Source organism: Salvelinus alpinus, chromosome 32 (assembly GCF_045679555.1).
Source record: "Salvelinus alpinus chromosome 32, SLU_Salpinus.1, whole genome shotgun sequence".
Lineage (NCBI taxonomy): Eukaryota > Metazoa > Chordata > Actinopteri > Salmoniformes > Salmonidae > Salvelinus > Salvelinus alpinus.
This window is the reverse complement of record NC_092117.1, coordinates 12,233,561-12,255,455: the sequence shown is the minus strand read 5'-3', so window position 1 is coordinate 12,255,455 and position 21,895 is coordinate 12,233,561. Positions and strand designations below refer to the sequence as shown.

Here is a 21,895-nt window from a genome sequence, read left to right as displayed (position 1 = left end):
TAGCATACTACTCGCCAATGTCCAGTCTCTTGAGAATAAGGTCGATGAAATCCGAGCACGGGTAACATTCGAGAGAGACATCAGGGATTGCAACGTGCTCTGCTTCACGGAAACATGGCTAACTGAAAAGACGCTAACGGAGTCGGTGCAGCCAGCTGGTTTCTTCACGCATCGCGCAGACAGAAACATACATCTTTCTGGTAAGAAGAGGGGCGGGGGGGTATGCCTCATGATTAACGAGACGTGGTGTGACCATCATAACAACACTCAGGAACTAAAGTCATTCTGTTCACCTGATCTAGAACTCCTCACAATCAAATGTAGACCGCATTATCTACCAAGGGAATTCACTTCGGTCATAATCACAGCCGTATATATTCCCCCCCAAGCAGACACATCGATGGCCCTGAACGAACTCTATCTGACTCTCTGTAAACTGGAAACCACACACCCTGAGGCTGCATTCATCGTAGCTGGGGATTTTAACAAGGCTAATCTAAAAACAAAACTCCCTAAATTCTATCAGCACATCGATTGTCCGACCAGGGCTGGCAGAACTCTGGACCATTGTTATACTAACTTCCGCGACGCATATAAGGCCCTCCCCCGCCCTCCTTTCGGAAAAGCTGACCACGACTCCATTTTGTTGATTCCAGCCTACAAACAGAAATTAAAACTACAAGCTCCCGCGCTCAGGTCTGTTCAACGCTGGTCCGACCAATCTGAATCCACGCTTCAAGACTGCTTTGATCACGCGGATTGGAATATGTTCCGCACGGCGTCCAACAACAACAATGATGAATATGCAGATTCGGTGAGCGAGTTCATTAGGAAGTGCATTGACGATGTCGTACCCAGAGCAACGATTAAAACATTCCCAAACCAGAAACCGTGGATTAACGGCAGCATTCGCGTGAAACTGAAAGCGCGAACCACTGCTTTTAACCAGGGCAAGGTGACCGGAAACATGACCGAATACACACAGTGTAGCTATTCTCTCCGCAAGGCTATCAAACAGGCTAAGTCCCAGTACAGAGACAAAATTGAATCGCAATTCAACAGCTCAGACACAAGGGGTATGTGGCAGGGTCTACAGTCTATCACGGATTACAAAAAGAAAAGCAGCCCCGTCGCGGATCAGGATGTCTTGCTCCCAGACAGGCTAAATACCTTTTTTGCCCGCTTTGAGGATAATACAGTGCCACTGACACGGCCCACTACCAAAACCTGCGGGCTCTCCTTCACTGCAGCCGAGGTGAGTAAAACATTTAAACGTGTTAACCCTCGCAAGGCTGCAGGCCCAGACGGCATTCCCAGCCGCGTCCTCAGAGCATGCGCAGACCAGCTGGCTGGTGTGTTTACGGACATATTCAATCAATCCTTAGCCCAGTCTGCTGTTCCCACATGCTTCAAGAGGGCCACCATTGTTCCTGTTCCCAAGAAAGCTAAGGTAACTGAGCTAAACGACTACCGCCCCGTAGCACTCACTTCCGTCATCATGAAGTGCTTTGAGAGACTAGTCAAGGACCATATCACCTCCACCCTACCGGACACCCTAGACCCACTCCAATTTGCTTACCGACCCAATAGGTCCACAGACGACGCAATCGCAACCACACTGCACACTGCCCTAACCCATCTGGACAAGAGGAATACCTATGTGAGAATGCTGTTCATCGACTACAGCTCAGCATTTAACACCATAGTACCCTCCAAACTCGTCATCAAGCTCGAGACCCTGGGCCTCGACCCCGCCCTGTGCAACTGGGTCCTGGACTTCCTGACGGGCCGCCCCCAGGTGGTGAGGGTAGGTAACAACATCTCCACCCCGCTGATCCTCAACACTGGGGCCCCACAAGGGTGCGTTCTGAGCCCTCTCCTGTACTCCCTGTTCACCCACGACTGCGTGGCCATGCACGCCTCCAACTCAATCATCAAGTTTGCGGACGACACTACAGTGGTAGGCTTGATTACCAACAACGACGAGACGGCCTACAGGGAGGAGGTGAGGGCCCTCGGAGTGTGGTGTCAGGAAAATAACCTCACACTCAACGTCAACAAAACAAAGGAGATGATTGTGGACTTCAGGAAACAGCAGAGGGAGCTCCCCCCTATCCACATCGACGGGTCAGTAGTGGAGAAGGTGGAAAGTTTTAAGTTCCTCGGTGTACACATCACGGACAAACTGAATTGGTCCACCCACACAGACAGCGTTGTGAAGAAGGCGCAGCAGCGCCTCTTCAACCTCAGGAGGCTGAAGAAATTCGGCTTGTCACCAAAAGCACTCACAAACTTCTACAGATGCACAATCGAGAGCATCCTGTCGGGCTGTATCACCGCCTGGTACGGCAACTGCTCCGCACACAACCGTAAGGCTCTCCAGAGGGTAGTGAGGTCGGCAGAACGCATCACCCGGGGCAAACTACCTGCCCTCCAGGACACCTACACCACCCGATGTCACAGGAAGGCCATAAAGATCATCAAGGACAACAACCACCCAAGCCACTACCTGTTCACCCCGCTATCATCCAGAAGGCGAGGTCAGTACAGGTGCATCCAAGCAGGGACCGAGAGACTGAAAAACAGCTTCTATCTCAAGGCCATCAGACTGTTAAACAGCCACCACTAACATTTAGCGGCCGCTGCCAACAAACTGACTCAGCTCCAGCCACCTTAAAAATGGGAATTGATGGAAATTATGTAAAAATGTACCACCAGCCACTTTAAACAATGCCACCTAATATAATGTTTACATACCCTACATTACACATCTCTTATGTATATGTATATACTGTACTCTATATCATCTACTGCATCTTGCCATCTTATGTAATACATGGACCACTAGCCACTTTAAACTATGCCACTTTATGTTTACATACCCTACAGTACTCATCTCATAGGTATATACCGTACTCTATACCATCTACTGCACCTTGCCTATGCCGTCTGTACCATCACTCATTCATATATCTTTATGTACATATTCTTTATCCCTTTACACTTGCGTGTATAAGGTAGTAGTTGCGGAATTGTTAGGTTAGATTACTTGTTGTTATTACTGCATTGTCGGAACTAGAAGCACAAGCATTTCGCTACACTCGCATTAACATCTGCTAACCATGTGTATGTGACTAATAAATTTGATTTGATTTGATTTGGGGTAGGCCGTCATTGTAAATAAGAATTTGTTCTCAACTGACTTGTTGAATTTTTTTTAAACCTAGATGACCAGCCTATGTACAATACAGTAATGGACATTTACATTAAGTTGTTTGTAAGGATGAGCAAATTAATACTGAACAGTGGTTTTACCTTTTTATTTTTTTTATTTAACTAGGCAAGTCAGTTAAGAACCAATTCTTATTTTCAATGACGGCCTAGGAACATTGGGTTAACTGCCTTGTTCAGGGGCAGAACGACAGATTTTTACCTTGTCAGCTCTGGGATTTGATCTTGAAACCTTTCGGTTACTGGCCCAATGCTCTAACCACTAGGTTACCTGCCGCCCCAGGTAGGTAGCCTAGTGGTAATTTTTTTATCAAGAAAAATAATCAATTTGCTGTGCCTGTTTAGTCTTTGCCCATAACTTTTTTCTGGATCCATCACAGAGAAAGGGACAGGGCGACAACTCATACAATTTCAACTACTCAATCCTGCAAGATACTGTTCTTAATTATGCAACCACTTCTTTTGCCGAAGTGGAGATGCTGATATTTTTTCTGTTGCCTTCCTCTACAGACATTTATCGTCCGCTAATACTAGTAAAGGCCAAGTGCACTACCTTTCTGAAAACATTTATAAAACATTTTATTCAGATTTTACAGGGGGTGCTACAGCACCCTCAGCACACATACTACCCGCGCCTATGAATATCAACCAAAGTGCCTATAGGGCTGATTGCTTTTTGCCTGGGGTGTATTTATTATGTAAACCATTTACTGTTTAAGAAACAAATTAAACGGAGCGGGACCTACCTAAATTTGTCCAATAGAAACTCTCGTTTGCGTTTGGAGTAAGTTTCTGTTGCAAAACGCTTTGCAACAGAATCGGCATAATGATCACGCTCCCAAAACGACTTGCTCCTGACAAATGCTATGCCACTCCCACAGACGTTAGTTTCTTCTCTGCAATGATTATGGATCGGAGTACCTCCCAATGATTTCTGGAATGCAAACATTCTGACCTGATTGGTCCCAGAAACCAATGGGTTGGGCCAGAGCTAGAACACGCATGGGTAAATTGGCGTTTGGAAAATGTGTCAATGCCTTTGATACGCCAATTGATTAGATGAGCCAATTGCTGATGACTTTTTGTACTACACCCCTCATTTTGACGTCACCACAAACAACTTAAACAATGGCAGTCCCAGACAAACTGAAGTCTTCCACTGCATACTTGAGTCGTCAGGCAGATTGCTTTAGTCAATAGGCCTACATTTCACTTATCACCATAGCAAGCTGTGTTTGCCATGTTAAATACACAATTATTCATGGTAAAGGTATGCAAAAATGGCACTTCAGCAAAGACCTAGGGTGTGCTCAATTACTGAAATACCTTTGCAGCTGAGTAACCTTGCCCATCATGAGCACAATCTAAGGAAACTGACAGACATGGTTGATTTTGTTTGTTCTCTCACCAGGAGCAGGGCCTTTGTGTACTGTGGCCTGTGCAGCACTAGTCTTTGGTGGCCAACTTCTCATGAAGGAAAGGCCTCAACTTCATCTACGCGGGCCACTGGTTCTGTGGTCACTCAGCCTGGCCATCTTCAGGTGAGTTAAAGCACAGAACACCCACATTTGCCTCTGACGTTTGAATGAATGGAAGACGCACAACAGGGGTCGGCAACAGGCTGCTGGTGGGCCAAAACCCACAGTAAAAAAAAAGATGTAACTGTAAAGCCTGTCAAATCACCAGGAATTCAGCTAAAAGTGTGTTTCACTTAGGAAATCTGTTTCTAAGTATTCCCACATAAAGAGGTTTGTCTCAATGTAGGATTTAAAAAAAATATATACCATTTCTTTTTGGGCTTAGTTGGGTTAATTTTGCAGTGGTCTGTTCGCCTACAGTAATCATCTCTGGGGCCTTCATTTCTAAAAAAAAATGTAAGATAACGTTAGGTTTACCCTCTAGCACAGGTGGTACATGTCAGTAATTCTCCATTCAGAGTAATGTGACCGGTACACTGATGTCACAAACTGAGGTTAAGCTTGATTGTGGAGTGCTGCCTATTCTCAGAAGCTATCCCCTCTGTGTGTTAAACTCAAATATAACTTTCTGGCTAATGGGATGGTGACCAATGTGGGTCAGAGTTCCCAAAACAAAACCTTCCAAAATGTGATGTTTCATCACTGTCTCAAAACAAACCATCCCTGTGAACTACGCTTGTGTGCAAAGCTGTGATACAATGCTAATGTAACTTGGATTATATTATTTTGCCACTTGCCCTCTAGTCCAATGCTTAACTCTTTCTCAATTGCAGTATTGTTGGAGCAATTCGAACAGGATGGTACATGCTGCATATCCTCTCCACCAGCGGTTTCAGACAGTCTATATGTGACCAGAGCTTCTACAATGGACCAGTGAGCAAGTTCTGGGCTTATGCCTTTGTCCTGAGCAATGCCCCGGAACTGGGTAAGAACTGGGGTTGGAACTAGCAGGCATCTGTATGATCTTGACATTTTGTCCACTTGTACCATGTCTAATTAATTTATGGCAAACCATATAACTGGTCTCTTTTGCATAAACCATGCTTTGATATTGATTGAAGATACTGTATGCAGTAAATGTTTGTCTGCATGGCTGGGACCATGACTTTGCCGGTCCTGAAGTATGTCCTCTCCGTGGCCTCCACAGGTGATAGTGTTCATCGTACTCCGTAAGCAGCGGTTGTTCTTCCTGCACTGGTACCACCACATCACTGTGCTGCTCTACTCTGGTACTCGTACAAGGACCAGGTGGCTGGTTCATGACCATGAACTACTCACGTACACGTAGTTTACCAGCAGTGAACGGTTTGCTTTCTTTTTCTGAACCTGTCAAGTCACAGCCACACTACATGGTCTGAAGTGTTTACAGAAATATTTATGAAGATTTTGCCTCGTCACATCCTACAGTCCATGGCATATTACACGTTTTTTGCTCTTTGTATCAGAAGTTCCAATCTATGCATTTCAACAGGCATATATGTAATGGCACCTCCTGCGAGTTTCTGTTCAAACTGGTGCAACTGGTTTTCATTTTAGTTCCATGGTGCTCTTCTCAACTTGTCAATCACCCAAATAAGCGGGTGTCAGCTGGCATGCCCAACTCCAATATTTGGAATTTCTAATTAATTACCTTGGATTAGTTTACACCAGCATATCTCACTGAGTGTTTCTTCGGTGTGGGCCTTTGTTTTTTCTGAACTTGTTCCCAAAATTCACCCTGTGAAATACATTATTTGAACTGAGGTATAGTTGTGCTCTGACTCAAGGGAATCCCCCCTGAAAGCAGCTATTTGTGGTGGTCATAATATACATGTTTTTATTAATTTGATCATATGATGGCAGCTGGAATAGTGCCAGAAAAGTCAAACTGGTCTCACTCCACAATTGTTTTTTTTTTTGCACCAGAGATGATGCAGTTATTTTTTTGTTGTTGGTACTCTTAGAATCTGAGAACATGTTTCACTTTGTCACTTTCTGGCGAGAATGCTGTGTATTGAATGGAATTCCTAACTAAAGTCTGTTCTGTTGTGAATGTCAGGTATTGTCTCCCTCTACCTCCATAAAAGACAAATGTTGTGCTTTAAGTAGCTGGACACTGACTTGATATCTTGACATGGCTAACTTTATTTGTCTTGCTCTTAATTTAGTTCTGTATGTAACTTACTTTACAAATTCAAGGGGTTGTGCATAAATATGTTTACAGGTTAGTCCCTTAAAAGCCTAACTGAAGATGTAAAAAAAAAAAATATCAAATGTGAAGAAATGTATTCAGTCAAGATGTGCCAAATGATGCTGAGCCACCCTATGTCAAGATGATGGTCTAGTTTCTCATCTGTAGGTCTTGCCAATGTTGCGCAAATGGACTCCAGCCTATGAATTCTACTGTGGTCCTGATCTGAAGTGTCATGACATGTACTAAATGTTGTAATGGATTATAAAGCTCTTATTTTTGGAATCTCTTTATTTGATTATTTGCTATAACCCTGGTAAACAAGCAAGTAACTGCCAATGGCAGTAGGAGCAGTCTGTGGAAGACTGACCATTTAAGCAGAAGAGGCAACTTCCTCACATCAAAGGGCCTCCTGTGCTGTGCATAAGTTGAGGCCACATTAACTTTTTCTGAGGGCTATGTGAATCAAGCCATACTATTGACTAATCAATTTATTGAGCCACATTTTCATATTAATCACCCACGGACTGGATCATATTTAAGACCATTCCACCCTGACTAAAGTTGCTGTACGGACCATGCATTGTTTCATGTGATATGATTGCAAATACTACTTTAATTAACTGTAAAGCTGCAGAAAAAACGCTGTGAGGCGCTTTAAGAAGAGCTGGGTTGTGAAAAGAGAAAAAAAATAAAAGAATCCTGGGAACGCAAGTCAGGTGCCACTGATAATACTGCCATCGTTGAGGCAGAGGACCTGACGACAGGCCCATCTAGCACTCCAACCATTATCATTAGCCTAGCTAGCACTTCAAACCGTAGCATTACGGCCTCTGCTGCTTTCGGTGGCACATCAGTACTAACGTTACCTAACAGCAGCGCAGCGGTCGCTGATGTCGTGCGAGAGCTCGGAGAGGAAGATGCAAATTCGGATGCAGAGCCTGATTCAGCCTTTGCTCTTCCAGAGTCACAAAGATATCAGCATGTTACCTATAGAATGTGTGTTTAAGTGATGATGCAGCATTGTGGTAGGAAGCGCTATCTGACAGGTGTGATCTTGTCAAGGGGCCAGCTCAGATATTTTATTCCCTCAAAGTGGGGACCCAGTCCCTCCGATTGTGACAACTAAGAACAAGTTATGAAAAACTATCACACGGACATGGTTTGTGTATTCAAGTAGCGCTGATATCACTTTTGGAGAAAAACATTTGAGCAGTGCTGGTTTTCGTTACTGGAAGAATTTCGGGAACAATTTGAAAGCACGTGAGCGTTGTACTGACCATTTACAAAACATGGACAGTTGGCGCCACCTTGCGGAAAGATTGAAAACAGGCACAACCATTGATGCAATCAACTGGATTGTCGGCAAGGTGGATCGCATCCTGACCAAGCCCCTGGGAAGTAGTGCTGGCTTGGTTGCTCCGGTTGTTGCCTACTTCAAAATGTACTAGAGGGGTGGGGTTTAAGTCCTTATTTAATCTCTTGAAGTTATTTTCACCTATCGGCTCTTATTTACGTGTGTGTAGATAGATGGATAACTCAGTTCAGTCAAGGGATGGTGGACTTCCAGCTAGATGGGGAGGTGCTCACATGCATTGCCATCCATGATGACCCAGGTCCATTATCCAGTGAAATCAACTCAGAACTGGAGAGTAAGTACACAGTTTCCAATGTATTTATTTTTCTCTCTCTGCAAAACGGTTGACACAGAGGGACAGCAATCCTCACTAATGATGGTGTGGCAGCCTAGTGGTTAGAGTGTTGGGCCAGTAACCGAAAGGTTGCTAGATCGAATCCCTGAGCTGACAAGGTCAAAATCTGTCGTTCTGCACCTGAACAAGGCACTGTTCCTAGGCTGTCATTGTAAATAAGAATTTGTTCTTAACAATTGTACAGTCAAATACACTGCATTTCAAACAGTCAGCAATAATCTAATGAAATCAGGACTTGTGAAATTATTCCTAAGCTAAATATAAGTCTTCAACAACCATAATGATATTATTTTATCAAAATAGCTCAATCTGCTTTTGTGCAATCATTGATGTGGTTTGTCTGTCTATGAAAATGCCCTTGTTACAGATTTTTATTCAGAACCATGCATAATGCACATTCACTAATAAATGACTCACTTCTTGTAGGAGGCATTATAGAAAATGAACACAGGTTTTGTAAACAATCTCTCAAACACAAGCCCACATGCTAGTGAGTATTTCAAGTTTAGCCAACTTGGATCTATTTGTTAGCTAACAAGGCAGAACAGTTTAATTGTTATGAACACCCTTCTGTCCGTCTCCAACTATTTGAACAGCATGCTAGCCTGTCCACTGTTCAGATGGTGAAATCAAGTTGCCTACCTTATTTCTCAGAATGAGAACTAGTTGCCAATTTCCTATATCATTGTGTTTTATGCTTATTGCACATTTGTAAAACACAGACTAGACAACTAGTAGACCAGTCTTTGGCTAAAATGCTACTACATGGTAGTACCCCAATGCTGCACACAAACAAACTGAGCATTCTTTCACTAGCACACCGTTTTTTAGTATTCAGACCCCTTGACCTTTTCCACATTGGAACCACCAAGACTCTACCTAAAGCTGTCCACCCGGCCAAACTGAGCAATCAGAGGAGAAGGGCCTTGGTCAGGGAGGTGACCAAGAACCCTATGGTCAATCTGACAGAGATCCTCTGTAAAGATGGGAGAACCTTCCAGAAGGACAACCATCTCTGCAGCACTCCACCAATCAGGCCTTTATGGTAGAGTGGCCAGACAGAAGCCACTCCTCAGTAAAAGGCACGAGAGCCCGCTTGGAGTTTTCCCAAAAGGCACCTAAATACTCTCAGACCATGAGAAACATGGTCTGATGAAACCAAGATTGAACTCTGGAGGAAACCTGGCACCATCCCTACGGTGACACTAGTCAGGATCGAGGGAAAGATGAACGCCGCAAAGTACAGAGATCCTTGATGAAAACCTGCGCCAGAGTGCACAAGACCTCAGACTGGGGCAAAGGTTCACCTTCCAACAGGACAACAACCCTAAGCACACAGTTAAGACAACCCAGGAGTGGCTTTGGGCCAAGTTTCAGAATGTCCTTAAGTGGTCCAGCCAGAGCCCAGACTTGAACCTGATCGAACATCTCTGGAGAGACCTGAAAATAGTTGTGCAGCGACACTCCCCATCCAACCTGACAGAGCTTGAGAGGATCTGCAGAGAAGAATGGAAGAAACTCCCCAAATACAGATGTGCCAGGCTTGTAGCGTCATACCCAAGAAGACTCAAGGCTGTAATCGCTGACAAAGGCGCTTAAACAAAGTACGTTTAAAAAAAAATATATATACACACACAAACATTAATATATATATTTTTTTTTAAACAACGTTTTTTGCTTTGTCATTATGGGGTATTGTGTGTAGATTAATCAGGGGAAATTTAATTTAATCCATTTTAGAATAAGGCTGTAACGTAACAAAATGCGGAAAAAGTCAAGGGGCCTGAATACTTTCCGAACGCACTGTACATGGATGGGTATTGCTCGAAGCCACATTAGCCTATCCATAAGCCCAAACAAAGGAAACCATGTTTCCAGGTATACTTGTGGGTGAGTCAACTTTTAACATTATTTCATATGATTTAATACATTGACAAAGTGTACTCCATTTGAAGTAGAAATAAAACATTTGGGATTACATTAAACAAATTGTTTAAAGGCCCAGTGAGGTTGGAATAATACTGTGAAAATGCCCTTTTAGTGTAAGAGCTGCAGGGCCATGCAAAGACCTTTCAGGGGGCACTTTCATAATTCACATCTCAAAATACCAAATTTAAGCGGAAATTTAAGCATTTTTTAGCATATACAGTATAGGCCTATTTATTTCTAGTCTGACAACTCACAATAAATTCTTCCACTGCTTGGTCGTTCGCTTCATACATCGAGAGCAATAGTAATGGCATCTTTTTGTAGGCACTATCTCCGCCATGGTTCGTTGGACAAAGCCTATGGGAAAATTGAGTTTTTGTAGGGTTTTTGGATAGACGGCAGACATAAGGTCTGCGGTAAACACAGGATCTCTTATGTTTTGTTCTATGAGATAATCTTCATCAGCTAACATCACTTTGTGAATTTTGAAGCATTTATGTAATTTATATAGGCACAAAGCACATAGTTAACATGATATTTATGAATTATGAAGCCTGACTGGTATCTCATAGAACAAAACGTAAGATCTGAGCCTGTGTTATCAGAGCTTATTTTCAACGTTTATCCCAAAACTCTTCTTTCTCCATTAACTTTCCCCATAGGGATGGCTGAACAAACCACAGGTAACTAACTGCCAGGTTTTAGGACAAGCCGGTGAGCAATATTGGCAACTTTATTTGTAGTCAACTTTGTTCTGAGATCACAGAGACGGATAAACCATTCTGTGTTTAGCAGAGATCTTCTGTGTAGAATGTGATGCGGGAGGGGAAAAAAATAATCTAACGATGGACTCATTTACTTTTCTTATTGATGGTGGTGGTAGATCAGCTTGAATATTGCAAATAGAATCTACAATCTATCAATGTAATTGTTTGAATAATTTCTAATCCTCTTTGTTAAAAAAATTTATTCTCTATGCTTTTTTTCTCCCCGACCATCCCTACCCTAATCAGAGAAAACTAATGGATAAGCTTCAATGAGAGCTTCAAGTTCCTTGTTGTCCACATCAACGAACGATCATGGTTCAAACACACCAAGACAGTCGTGGAGGGCACGACAACGCCTATTTCCCCTCAGGAGACTGAAAAGATTTGGCATGGGTCCTCAGATCCTCAAAAAAGTTCTACAGCTGCACCATCGAGAGCATCCTGACTGGTTGCATCACCGCCTGGTGCTCGGCCTTTGACCGCAAAGCACCACAGAGAGTAGGGCGTACGGCCCAGTACATCATGGGGGTCAAGCTTCCTGCCATCCAGGACCTCTATACCAGGCGGTGTTAGAGGAAGGCCCTAAAAATTGCCAAAGACTCCAGCCACCCTAGTCATATACTGTTCCTCTGCTACCGCACAGCAAGCTGTACCGGAGTACCAAGTCTAGGTCCAAAAGGCTTCTTAACAGCTTTGAGCCCCAAGCCATAAGACTCCTGACCAGCTAATCAAATGGCTACCCAGACTATTTGCATTGTTGAAAATAACTTTTGCCCATCTTATGACAGATTCTCCAAATTCTAACAAACGCACTTCGCTGTTCTATGAGTGGTCTGAGGCAGGCGTTAGATTACGAGCATTTTCAACATTAATAACAATGGTTTTGGGCAACAGCACAGAGATTTAACTATGCTCCTATGAAGGTTAACGAGGAACTTAGCCTTAAGATGCTTTTTGGGAAACCGGGCCCTGATCAAAAGGAGCAACAAACAAACGGGCTGAGGGACAGCAAACTTGACAACTTGCGAGCAGTGGGTTCAGAACAACAATGACAAAAAAAATTATACCAAAAGGGCACTTTGGAGACTGGAAGGGCAAAGGGAAATGTGCTCTGCACAGCTAGACCCCATCTGTGCACATGCCCAAAGAGCTTTTTGAAAAGACCGCTTGAAATTTCAACCGGTTTTGGTGGGATGGAGTTTTGGCTTACCTGGTGGCAACACCAGGTGGTAAATTAATGAATAGACCAATAAGAAAGAGTTCCAAACCTCTGTCAATAACAGTTCGTTTTCAGTTTTCCCCTCCCCACTGAGACCACTTCCAGCAAAATTGCTCTTTGCCAAGAAGCAATTGTTTTGTTGTTGACCATTTTAATTGAAAACAATCACATGAAGGTACTTAATTGTTACCCAGAAATGAGATACAAACGGCTGCATTGGACCTTTAAAAATGTTGAGCCTACAGCCAATACTGTAGGTTGACTGCTATGTTAAACAACTGTAGTAATGGTTGCTTTGGTTGTCAACTGCCTCGAGGCTATTTTAGTCTAGACTGTAGAAAAACAGGGATCTCTAAAAGTTGTCCCAGGTGAGGCAGGCAGCATGTGAGGGAGGGCCAACTGCGCAGGTGTTTTACCTAGTTGCTCTGGAACTCGCCCTTTCTCCAAGACATTTACACAACCAACGTTTTAAAAGGGCAACTATAAGCAAAAACCAACTTCTCCGGGTGAAAATGGCCTGTGGCATCGATATTAGTCAAACATTTATTCTAGTGCCAAAATTGACCAAAGTGTAAGAATAATTTTGGTTCTAAAGTAAGTATATTCCAAAACTGAGTTCTGTGAGGTGTAACTAAGGTTGTCACGACTTACATGAGCGTTGGGTTACAATCATTCCCACTTGCCCACTAACACGGGATTCTATTGCCTGGGTAGAATTGTCATGCACAGAGAAACAGCTGCGGTGATTTGCGCTCTATCAAATCATAGCAGCAAACAGTGAGATAGTCCAAGGTGCTGCATAATGGTTCAGACTTTTATTTTATATAAGACAACACGTCAACAATGTTATGTTGAAACACTTGGCCCCTAAGCCCTTAATTGAGTGGTCACTTGCTGATGTGATTGATAGTGATCACTTCAGTCTGCCACTGTTTTGGGCAAAAATGAGAATTGAGACAATGTGCCCTTGCATCCCAACTGCCACTTGTCAAAATTCCACATTTCAAGAACTCATTAGCAGGTATCTTGTGTCCCACCGTGACCCGTTTTGTAACATGAGTTGCTATAAAAACATGTGTAATGGATTCGCACAAAAAATAAAGTTTAGCATTTTGCGAAATTTGAGTGCGTACCCATTACACATCTTTGTATGAATTTGCGTGCCAAGCTTCTGGGAGTGCGTGATGATTCTTTTGATTCACTATGAAACATTGCCAGACAGACACACTCTGGTAATAGATTGTGAGAACATTGTCAAATAAAAACTGCACCCAAGCATATGTCGCCAGTGACTTGCTAAGTTGATTTAACTAACATGGCTTGCCTCCTCAATCTGCCTGCTAGCTACTAACGTTACTAGCTTCATTGACAAACAGAGATGGAACTTACCTAGTTAGCGATTTTGGGCACTGATTTAAAAAAGTGTCGCAGCTTATGGTTTATTTACGATAGTCTAACAGCTTGCTGATGAAGTTGTAGACATGTTCTCAGAAACCAGTCCTGAGCCAGGCCAGCCTGCAGCTGACTCAATACGGTCTGCAGTGCAGACTAGTTTTTCCATTCACATTTTTTTACTTGAAATACTGGACCAAACACCTAAGCTAGATGTAAAATTAAACTACTAAGATCTCTTCTGCATAAATGTGAATTAGATTTGATACATTTTTCTGACCATTGAGGACATTGTAGTGGCTGTTGTTGCTATCGTCAAAAGGGACAAACAGTAACTTTCGGGGTACGATAAAACAAACATAACACACCCACATCGAACCACACCCAAGACTCAAATCTTGTTTTTCAAAATGAGCAGCAGAAAAACGAGTTCAGCTCAGTTGCTCTTTAAATTGTATCAAATTACAGAAATACATTTAACCATAAAATTCAGATTTATTTTTTATTAAGGCATACGTTAACATTCATTGGCAAAAATGGACATTGTACAAAGTTTGCATCACCTTGCGTATAAATATTTTACAAATATATGGTCTCATATCAATAGTCATGTCAGAACGCCAAAACTTCTGCAAGCTGTCACCTGAGTAAGGCACTCTGTCAAGGCTGTGCCGGCACACTCATGTCTTCGCCCCACAATGTTCTGTATGGCACACGTTAAGGAGCTTTCTGACCCATTTCCTTCCAGCTTTTCCACAGCAGTAGGTTCTTGCTCTTGCCCTGGGTTACAAGGCAACGGGGAAGCCTCAGCCCATTGAACTGGCCCACTCCATCATTATGTCCCATGGCTAACAACATGGTCACACTCCCTGTCAGGAAAACATGTGGACATATACCCATGATAGAATGTTCTATAGTCAGAGATTAAGGTCAAAACAATAACAGAAGTAGGGTTTACAGGAGATTGGAGACAGTCTCAATTACCTGGGTGATAAGATTCCAGGGGTTTCCCCATCAGACTGTTGGTGATGTTGGTAACAGCAACCCCAGCGTGGAGACCTGCATGATACGCCATCTTAGGCTCGTTAACATTAGCACAGTCCCCAACAGCGTACACATTGTCATAGCCCTCCACCTGCAGGTGCACATTCACTTTCAGGGACCCATTCTCTGCTAGGCATCCATCTGAAATATAAACAGCGAAACTTCAGTAAATGCATGTAGATAGTGTTTAGACTACTGTACATTGTGTACTAACATGCTGAACACTCTGCTTGCGTCATTTGCGTAGCCAGGCGCTACAATAGACATTTCTTCTATTTGTGACGCGCTGCAAGTCCCACCTCTCCCATCTCCTCATTGGTTTGTAGGAGCATATACCCACATGGGTGATTGAAAGATGAACTGAGGTCCACACTCCAGTCAGTAGTGGTAATGTACCTTAAAGTTGGTTGCCAACCGTCATATAAAGTCAAAAGAAGAAGCCTGAAGGAGGAGAAATTACAATATATTTTTTTACCCTTTTATCTGTGGATTAATTGTCAGAGTAGAGGACTTTGTGCATTTCAGGTAAAATAACAACCCAATGTTTATATCCCAGGACAAATTATCTAGCAACAGCAAGCTAGCTAAATTGCCATAAATGTTTATTGCTTTTCGACCTGTCCCCAAATGAATATGGTTGGTTCAGAGTTTATTTGGTATTTCAATCTGCGTGTCCTGATCGCATCTGGTGTGTGGACAAAAAAATCTACATGCGTGCGATGGCGCATGCAGTCTGGTCACCTTCCTAATATTGAGTTGTGTAAAGTTGGTTGGCTTTCCTTTGGGTACTGGACCATTCTTGATACACAAGAAACTGTTGTGTAAAAAAAAAAAACAGCAGCATTGCTGTTCTTGACACAAACCGGTGTACCTGGCACCTACTACCATACCCTGTTGAAAGGCACTTAAATCTGGTCTTGCCCATTCACCCTTTGAATGGCACACACATCCATGTCTAAATTGTCTCAAGGCTTAAAAATCCTTCTTTAACCTGTCTCCTCCCCTTCATCTTCACTGATTGAAGTGGATTTAATAAGTCATCACTAAGGGAATTTTGCTTTCACCTGGTCATCTATGTCATGGAAAGAGCATATGTGGATGGTGAATTTAATATGCAAGTTCATCATATGAGGTTTCTCTAACCAGCCATCTTTCACAGGAATTCAGGTGATTGAAACTTTTTATATATCCAGCAAAACTGTTTAACATATTTTGAACTCTCCTGTAGTAGTTTTATCAACAGCACTTTGAGCAGTACTTCTTGAATTTCTGGGCTGCCTTGGACTCAGATGGCATAAAACCTCCACCTAGTGGACAAGAAAGACAACTCACTCAGGGTGGAGCTATAGGCATCAGAGTTAATCTTCATGCCTGTGCAGCAGATGACGAGGTCTGCAGTGATCTCTGTATCCTTGTCTGTCATGATAACCATGTTCTTGTCGGTCACATTGAGCTCCAGTACAGACAGGTTAGAAACTTTCTGCCCTAGAGTCAGATGGAAAGGTGAGGCCACAGTGTGAAAGATAAGTTAAATTACATAACAGCAGGTGAATTGCACTGAGATTATAATTATAAAGTGTTTAGCATAAAACAGATGATCAAAGAAATGTTATCTAGGCATTTACTGTTTGTGCCAGTCACAAGACAACCTAATTCCATATCCAATAATGAGGAAGGGAGGCAATCACCCTCTGCACACACATGAGCTCTTGGACATTCTCTGTCTGCTGAACATGACATAATCAAAACTGCATTTTCACTCTGACTGGTGATTTCCTCAGCCAGACATAACCTCTTACCCAGTAGCAGCTCCACCCCTTTCTCCAGCAGCACCTCCTTAGCCTGTTGTCTGACACTGGGCAGCAGCTCTGGGTCGGCTAGGCCAACATGGGAATGGATCAGGATCACCTGGAAACACGGGGGTGTTTGAGAATGAAGGGCAAGCTCCATTAGTTGTGCTCTAACCACAAGTCTCTAAGAGGTGTTAATAACAAAGGGATGTAGGATATTATTACCTTCTTGTCTGGATATTCTGTTTTGATCTCTGCAGCCATCTCTACACCTGTGGATCCACCACCTACCACAAGAACTGAACCTGCGGCCTGGACCTGACCAACAGCAGGGAGAAATCAAACACCTGTCATTTACTAATATTTTCATAAAAACACATTAATGTGGGTACAAAAATTGTCAAATGTATTAAAATACACTGAACAAAAATATAAATGCAACATGTAAAGGGTTGGTCCGATGTTTCATGAGCTGAAAAAAGATTCCTGAAATGTTCCATATACACAAAACACTTATTTCTCTCATTTTGTGCACAAATTTGTTTACATCCCCGTTAGTGAGCATTTCTCCTTTACCAAGATAAACCATCCATCTGACAGGTGTTGCATATCAAGAAGCTGATTAAACAGCATGATTACACAGGTGCACCTTGTGCAGTTGTCACAACACAATGCCACAGATGTCTCAAGTTGAGGGAGCATGCAATTGGCATGCTGACTCTAGACAGGAATGTCAGTGTTCTGCCATGGCCAGCGAAGAGCCTGGATCTCAATCCCATTGAGCACGTCTAGGACCTGTTGGATCAAAGGGTGAGGGCTAGGGCCATTCCCCCCCAGAAATGTCCAGGAACTTGCAGGTGCCTTGGTGGAAGAGTGGGGTAACATCTCACAGCAAGAACTGGCAAATATGGTGCAGTCCATGAGGAGATGCACTGCAGTACTTAATGCAGCTGGTGGCCACACCAGATACTGACTGTTACTTGTGATTTTGACCCCCCCTTTGTTCAGGGACACATTATTCCATTTATGTTAGTCACATGTCTATGGAACTTGTTCAGTTTGTCTCAGTTGTTGAAACTTGTTTTGTTCATACAAATTTACACATGCAAAAAAATAACGTTTCTTTTTTGTTGAGTTTATAATTGTGTTCATGCTTATTTACAAAACAGACTAGCCAGCTAGTATTATAGTATTTGGCTAAAATGCTGCTAGTGGTACCCCAATGCCACACGCGACAAACTGAGTGTTCATTTTCCAGAAACAATGTTCATTGATACTCTCATTTTAGTGGTGTCTGCTCTGCTTGCAATTTGAGTGGTAGAGATATAAAAAGGGTATTGTTAGAAAAGTGAACTTCTCCTCTACTACTGAAGCAATAAGGCACAAGGGGGTGTGGTATATGGCCAATATACTACGGGTAAGGGCTGTTCTTATGCACAACGCAACGCGGACTGCCTGGACACAGCCCTTAGCCGTGGCATATTGGCCATATATCCCAAACCCCAGAGGTGCCTTATGGCTATTATAAACTGGCTACCAACATAATTAGAGCAGTAAAAATAAATGTTTTGTCATACCCGTGGTATACGGTCTGATATACCATGGCTATCAGCCAATCAGCATTCAGGGCTCGAACCAAGTATTTAAATAAAATAATGTCTCAATTTGTTTGTGTCCATATGACAAATTGTTGGACCAAACCTCAAATACAAACAGCAAGTTGAAACCTCTGTCAGTGAGGAAGATGTGATCTCTAAACTTTGTTGGCGTAAGAAGTAGGGGCTTGGTATGTGTAAACCATAGAGAAAGAGGCGAAGCGAGAGGTTTCACTCACTAAAATCTGTCCAAAATAAGTCCAAAGCATTTCTATGGGCTTATTTTGGACCTAAGCTTGTCGCCTGCCTTCACGCCTTTGGGACAACTCACCCCATTGTTAGGGTGGAGACATGCATCTCTTCATTATATACAGGTCTCTGGTGTAAATGTGGAGGTGCACAACACATAAGAGCGAAAGAGACATGAGAATAAGCAGACGTATACACTCAAAAACAAAAAATATCAAAACCTATATTCTTGCGATAGGCATTTGGAATATCGAGCAAAAACATTAATTCAAATGATTTTGATGTCACCCAGCCCTACCTCTAACGTAATTTTAGAGAATTTGGCAGTACGTCCAACTGGCCTCACAACCACAGACGAAGTGTAACCACGCCAGTCCAGAACCTCCACATCCGGCTTCTTCACCTGCAGGGTCGTCTGAGACCAGCCACCCGTACAGCTGATGAAACTGAGTTTGCACAACGAAGAATTTCTGCACAAACTGTCAGAAACAGTCTCAGGGAAGCTCGTCGTTCATCCACCGCCATCACCTCATGTTTCAGCATGATAATGTAAGGATCTGTACACAATTCCTGGAAGCTGAAAATGACCCAGTTCTTCCATGGTCTGTATACTCAGACATGTCACCCATTGAGCATGTTTGGGATGTTTTTCTGATCCACACCTCTACCTTTTTTTGTAAGGTATCTTTGACCAACAGATGCATATCTGTATTCCCAGTCATGTGAAATCCTATGATTAGGGCCTAATGAATTTATTTCAATTGACTGATTTCCTTATATTAACTATAACTAAAATAATTGCAATTGTTGCATTTATATTTTGTTCTGTGTAGATCAAACATGAACATTAAGTCTGCACCAACAAACCAGCCCTGGGAATGCACTTCCATGAAAACGTACCTCCTTCACAATGTCCTCATACTTCTGGATGGCTGTCTGATACGAGGCCACCATGTTGTACTTCCCCGGGAAAGGGCCGTCTGTGCCAGTGCACAGTATAAGGTGTGAGTAATGAACTTCCTGTGGTGTAAGACATCAATGACACAGTCAAATTACAGGAACAAACTGTCACGTCTCCAGCCTGTCAGAAGCTGTCTGCTTTGGACAACACACCACTGCATATGCCTAAGTACGGAGAGTAGACCAAGAATACAAAGCCGAGTTAATATTCAGCAGGCTAGAGCTTAACTGACTAGAGAAAGCGACATTACATAATAAACCCCAGCATGCTCATATAGTCTACTGTACCTTTCCTCCATCCAACGCTACAGTCTGTGACACTGGGTCCACCCGTACGACTCGCCCCTGAAGGAAATTCTCTCCAAATGTCTTAAAATATGGGATGAAGGTCTGCTGGGCAAAGCCTGTGAGAAAGTAACTAAATATGTCAAAGGTTCTTTAAGTGAGAATTGTTATTTCAGTGTTTTTCCAGTGATGTTACAATTTCCAATGGGTCAAAGGTTCTCACCACTCTGAACAGAAGCACGGAGGGCAGCCACATTGTGATGAAAGGCGTCACGGAGGTCAATAAGGGTGAATGGTATCCCCCTGGATTTGAGCTGTTGTGCAGCGGCGGTGCCACCGAAACCCCCGCCAACCACCACAACATGAACATTGTCTACTGATACCTGGCTGCCCATTGTCTGTAGGCTATGACGATAGGGGTGAAATGGTAATGAAAACTTTAAAACATTTCTGGTATGAAAGAAATGTAAGATCAAGAAATACTCCCTACGAGAGTCAAAGTACTCTTAGAAATAACCAATTACACTGTGTACACAAAAACATTAAGAACACATTCACACTATTGAGTTGCACCCCCCATACACAATCCAAGTCTCAAAGGCTAAACAATCTTTCTTTAACCTGTCTCCACCCCTTCAACTACACTGATTGAAGCTGATTTAACAAGTGACATCAATAAGGGATCATCGCTTTCACCTGGATTCACCTTGTCAGTCAATGTCATGGAAAGAGCAGGTGTTCTTAATGTTTTGTATATACAAATATGGAGTGAAAATAAAATATTGGCCTACGCCAATAGGGCTGATAACAAAAAACCTTTATAAATAAATGCATACAAATCATAACACATTTATTTGGATAAATCCATAACAATGAGCTATTGATGGGCGACTTTACCTTGCATAGAAAATTAGTTCTCGTCAGGACACTTTCGTTCAGAGGCGCTAGCCTAACACAATCACTTCAAACTAGCTGCACTACTTTCATTAGACCTGTTTTCTATTGATAGTTCTTTGTGTAATGTAATATATATTCATAACAATTATGCTAATTCATGATTTCGATACCTGCCCGTCTCATCCCGACAGATTCATTAATATGGGACAGAATCGAGATCGAATTTGAATATTGAAACAATGTTACAAATGTCGGCGAGACAAAGTTTATACAAATCTCTGCTGTTGAAAACAAAATGTTAGTCTAAAAGAAATGTGAGATAATGTCTAGATGCTTTTTAAATTGTGGCGAACAAGTTTATAAATTCCCTGTCTGGGCTAATGAGACAGTGGATTGCGCAGTCAGATGGAACAGAGTAATTAGGCATTTTAACGACATATTTAGCTGGTGGTAATTTGTGCAATAGACACCGGATGGCATGCAGTTTAAACCAATCAGCATTAGACCCACCCGTTATATAAAAGACAACAATGACTTAGCAGTTTAAACAGGAACATTTAATGACAGTCTTCATCTGATACATTTACATCAGAATATTGTAACATTTCACACCTTGACATATTCTAGCGAGTCAGTGACCGGCATAGCCGTAACAGTTAATTGCTTAACGTTACCTTTTACGTTAACATGCGATGACACAGTAGAGTAGCTAGGCTATTCTAGAATTCGTTCACAATTCAAGAGCACGCTCTGTACCTAATACCCTGTGCCTCGGAACCGTGGCAATATACATTTACAATGAAATATTGTAAACTCACCGAGAAAAATTACAAAAAATGTCCACTCCGAAATGATTAACCAAATGCCGTTATTCAGCGACTCTCGATCAAATCTAGTTCACACATTTGAGCTACCCTAGTTTCTACTTAAACCAAATACAATATAGGCACCACTCAAACTCAACTTTTATTTACATATTGAAACTATAATAACACATCGTATAGAATGAACTTACCAAAATGTAGGCTACAACCGTTTCGTCGTTGGTTTCCCGTCTTCTCTCAGTGTTGCCTACTCCTCAGTAAGGAAAGTAGTTATTGGCTGTCCTAAAAGTCGCTAAATGACGTAATCGCCAAATTTACATAATTGGCCATGTGCATGTAATTGTGATGGATGC

General features: G+C 42.5%; 1 protein-coding gene and 1 pseudogene across 2 annotated transcripts; one reads left to right on the top strand and one right to left on the bottom strand.

Moving 5' to 3' along the window:
* The first annotated feature begins 4,492 nt into the window (after positions 1–4,492).
* On the top strand, positions 4,493–7,164 carry LOC139562169 (very long chain fatty acid elongase 6-like; annotated as a pseudogene).
* A 7,222-nt stretch (positions 7,165–14,386) lies between these two features.
* aifm2 (AIF family member 2) lies at positions 14,387–21,819 on the bottom strand. 2 transcript variants are annotated; one of them, XM_071380072.1, is made up of 9 exons: positions 21,734–21,819; positions 20,045–20,226; positions 19,825–19,940; positions 19,477–19,596; positions 16,958–17,050; positions 16,742–16,850; positions 16,275–16,427; positions 14,883–15,083; positions 14,387–14,767 (listed from the first exon to the last, which is right to left on the bottom strand). In XM_071380072.1, exons 2-9 carry the CDS (start codon positions 20,214–20,216, stop codon positions 14,616–14,618), a joined length of 1,116 nt encoding a protein of 371 aa, XP_071236173.1. In that variant the 5' UTR covers positions 20,217–20,226; positions 21,734–21,819; the 3' UTR covers positions 14,387–14,615. The 2 variants fall into 2 exon arrangements, with proteins under 2 accessions (XP_071236173.1, XP_071236174.1); XM_071380073.1 differs by lacking the exon at positions 21,734–21,819 and adding an exon at positions 20,719–21,121.
* Positions 21,820–21,895: the final 76 nt, after the last annotated feature.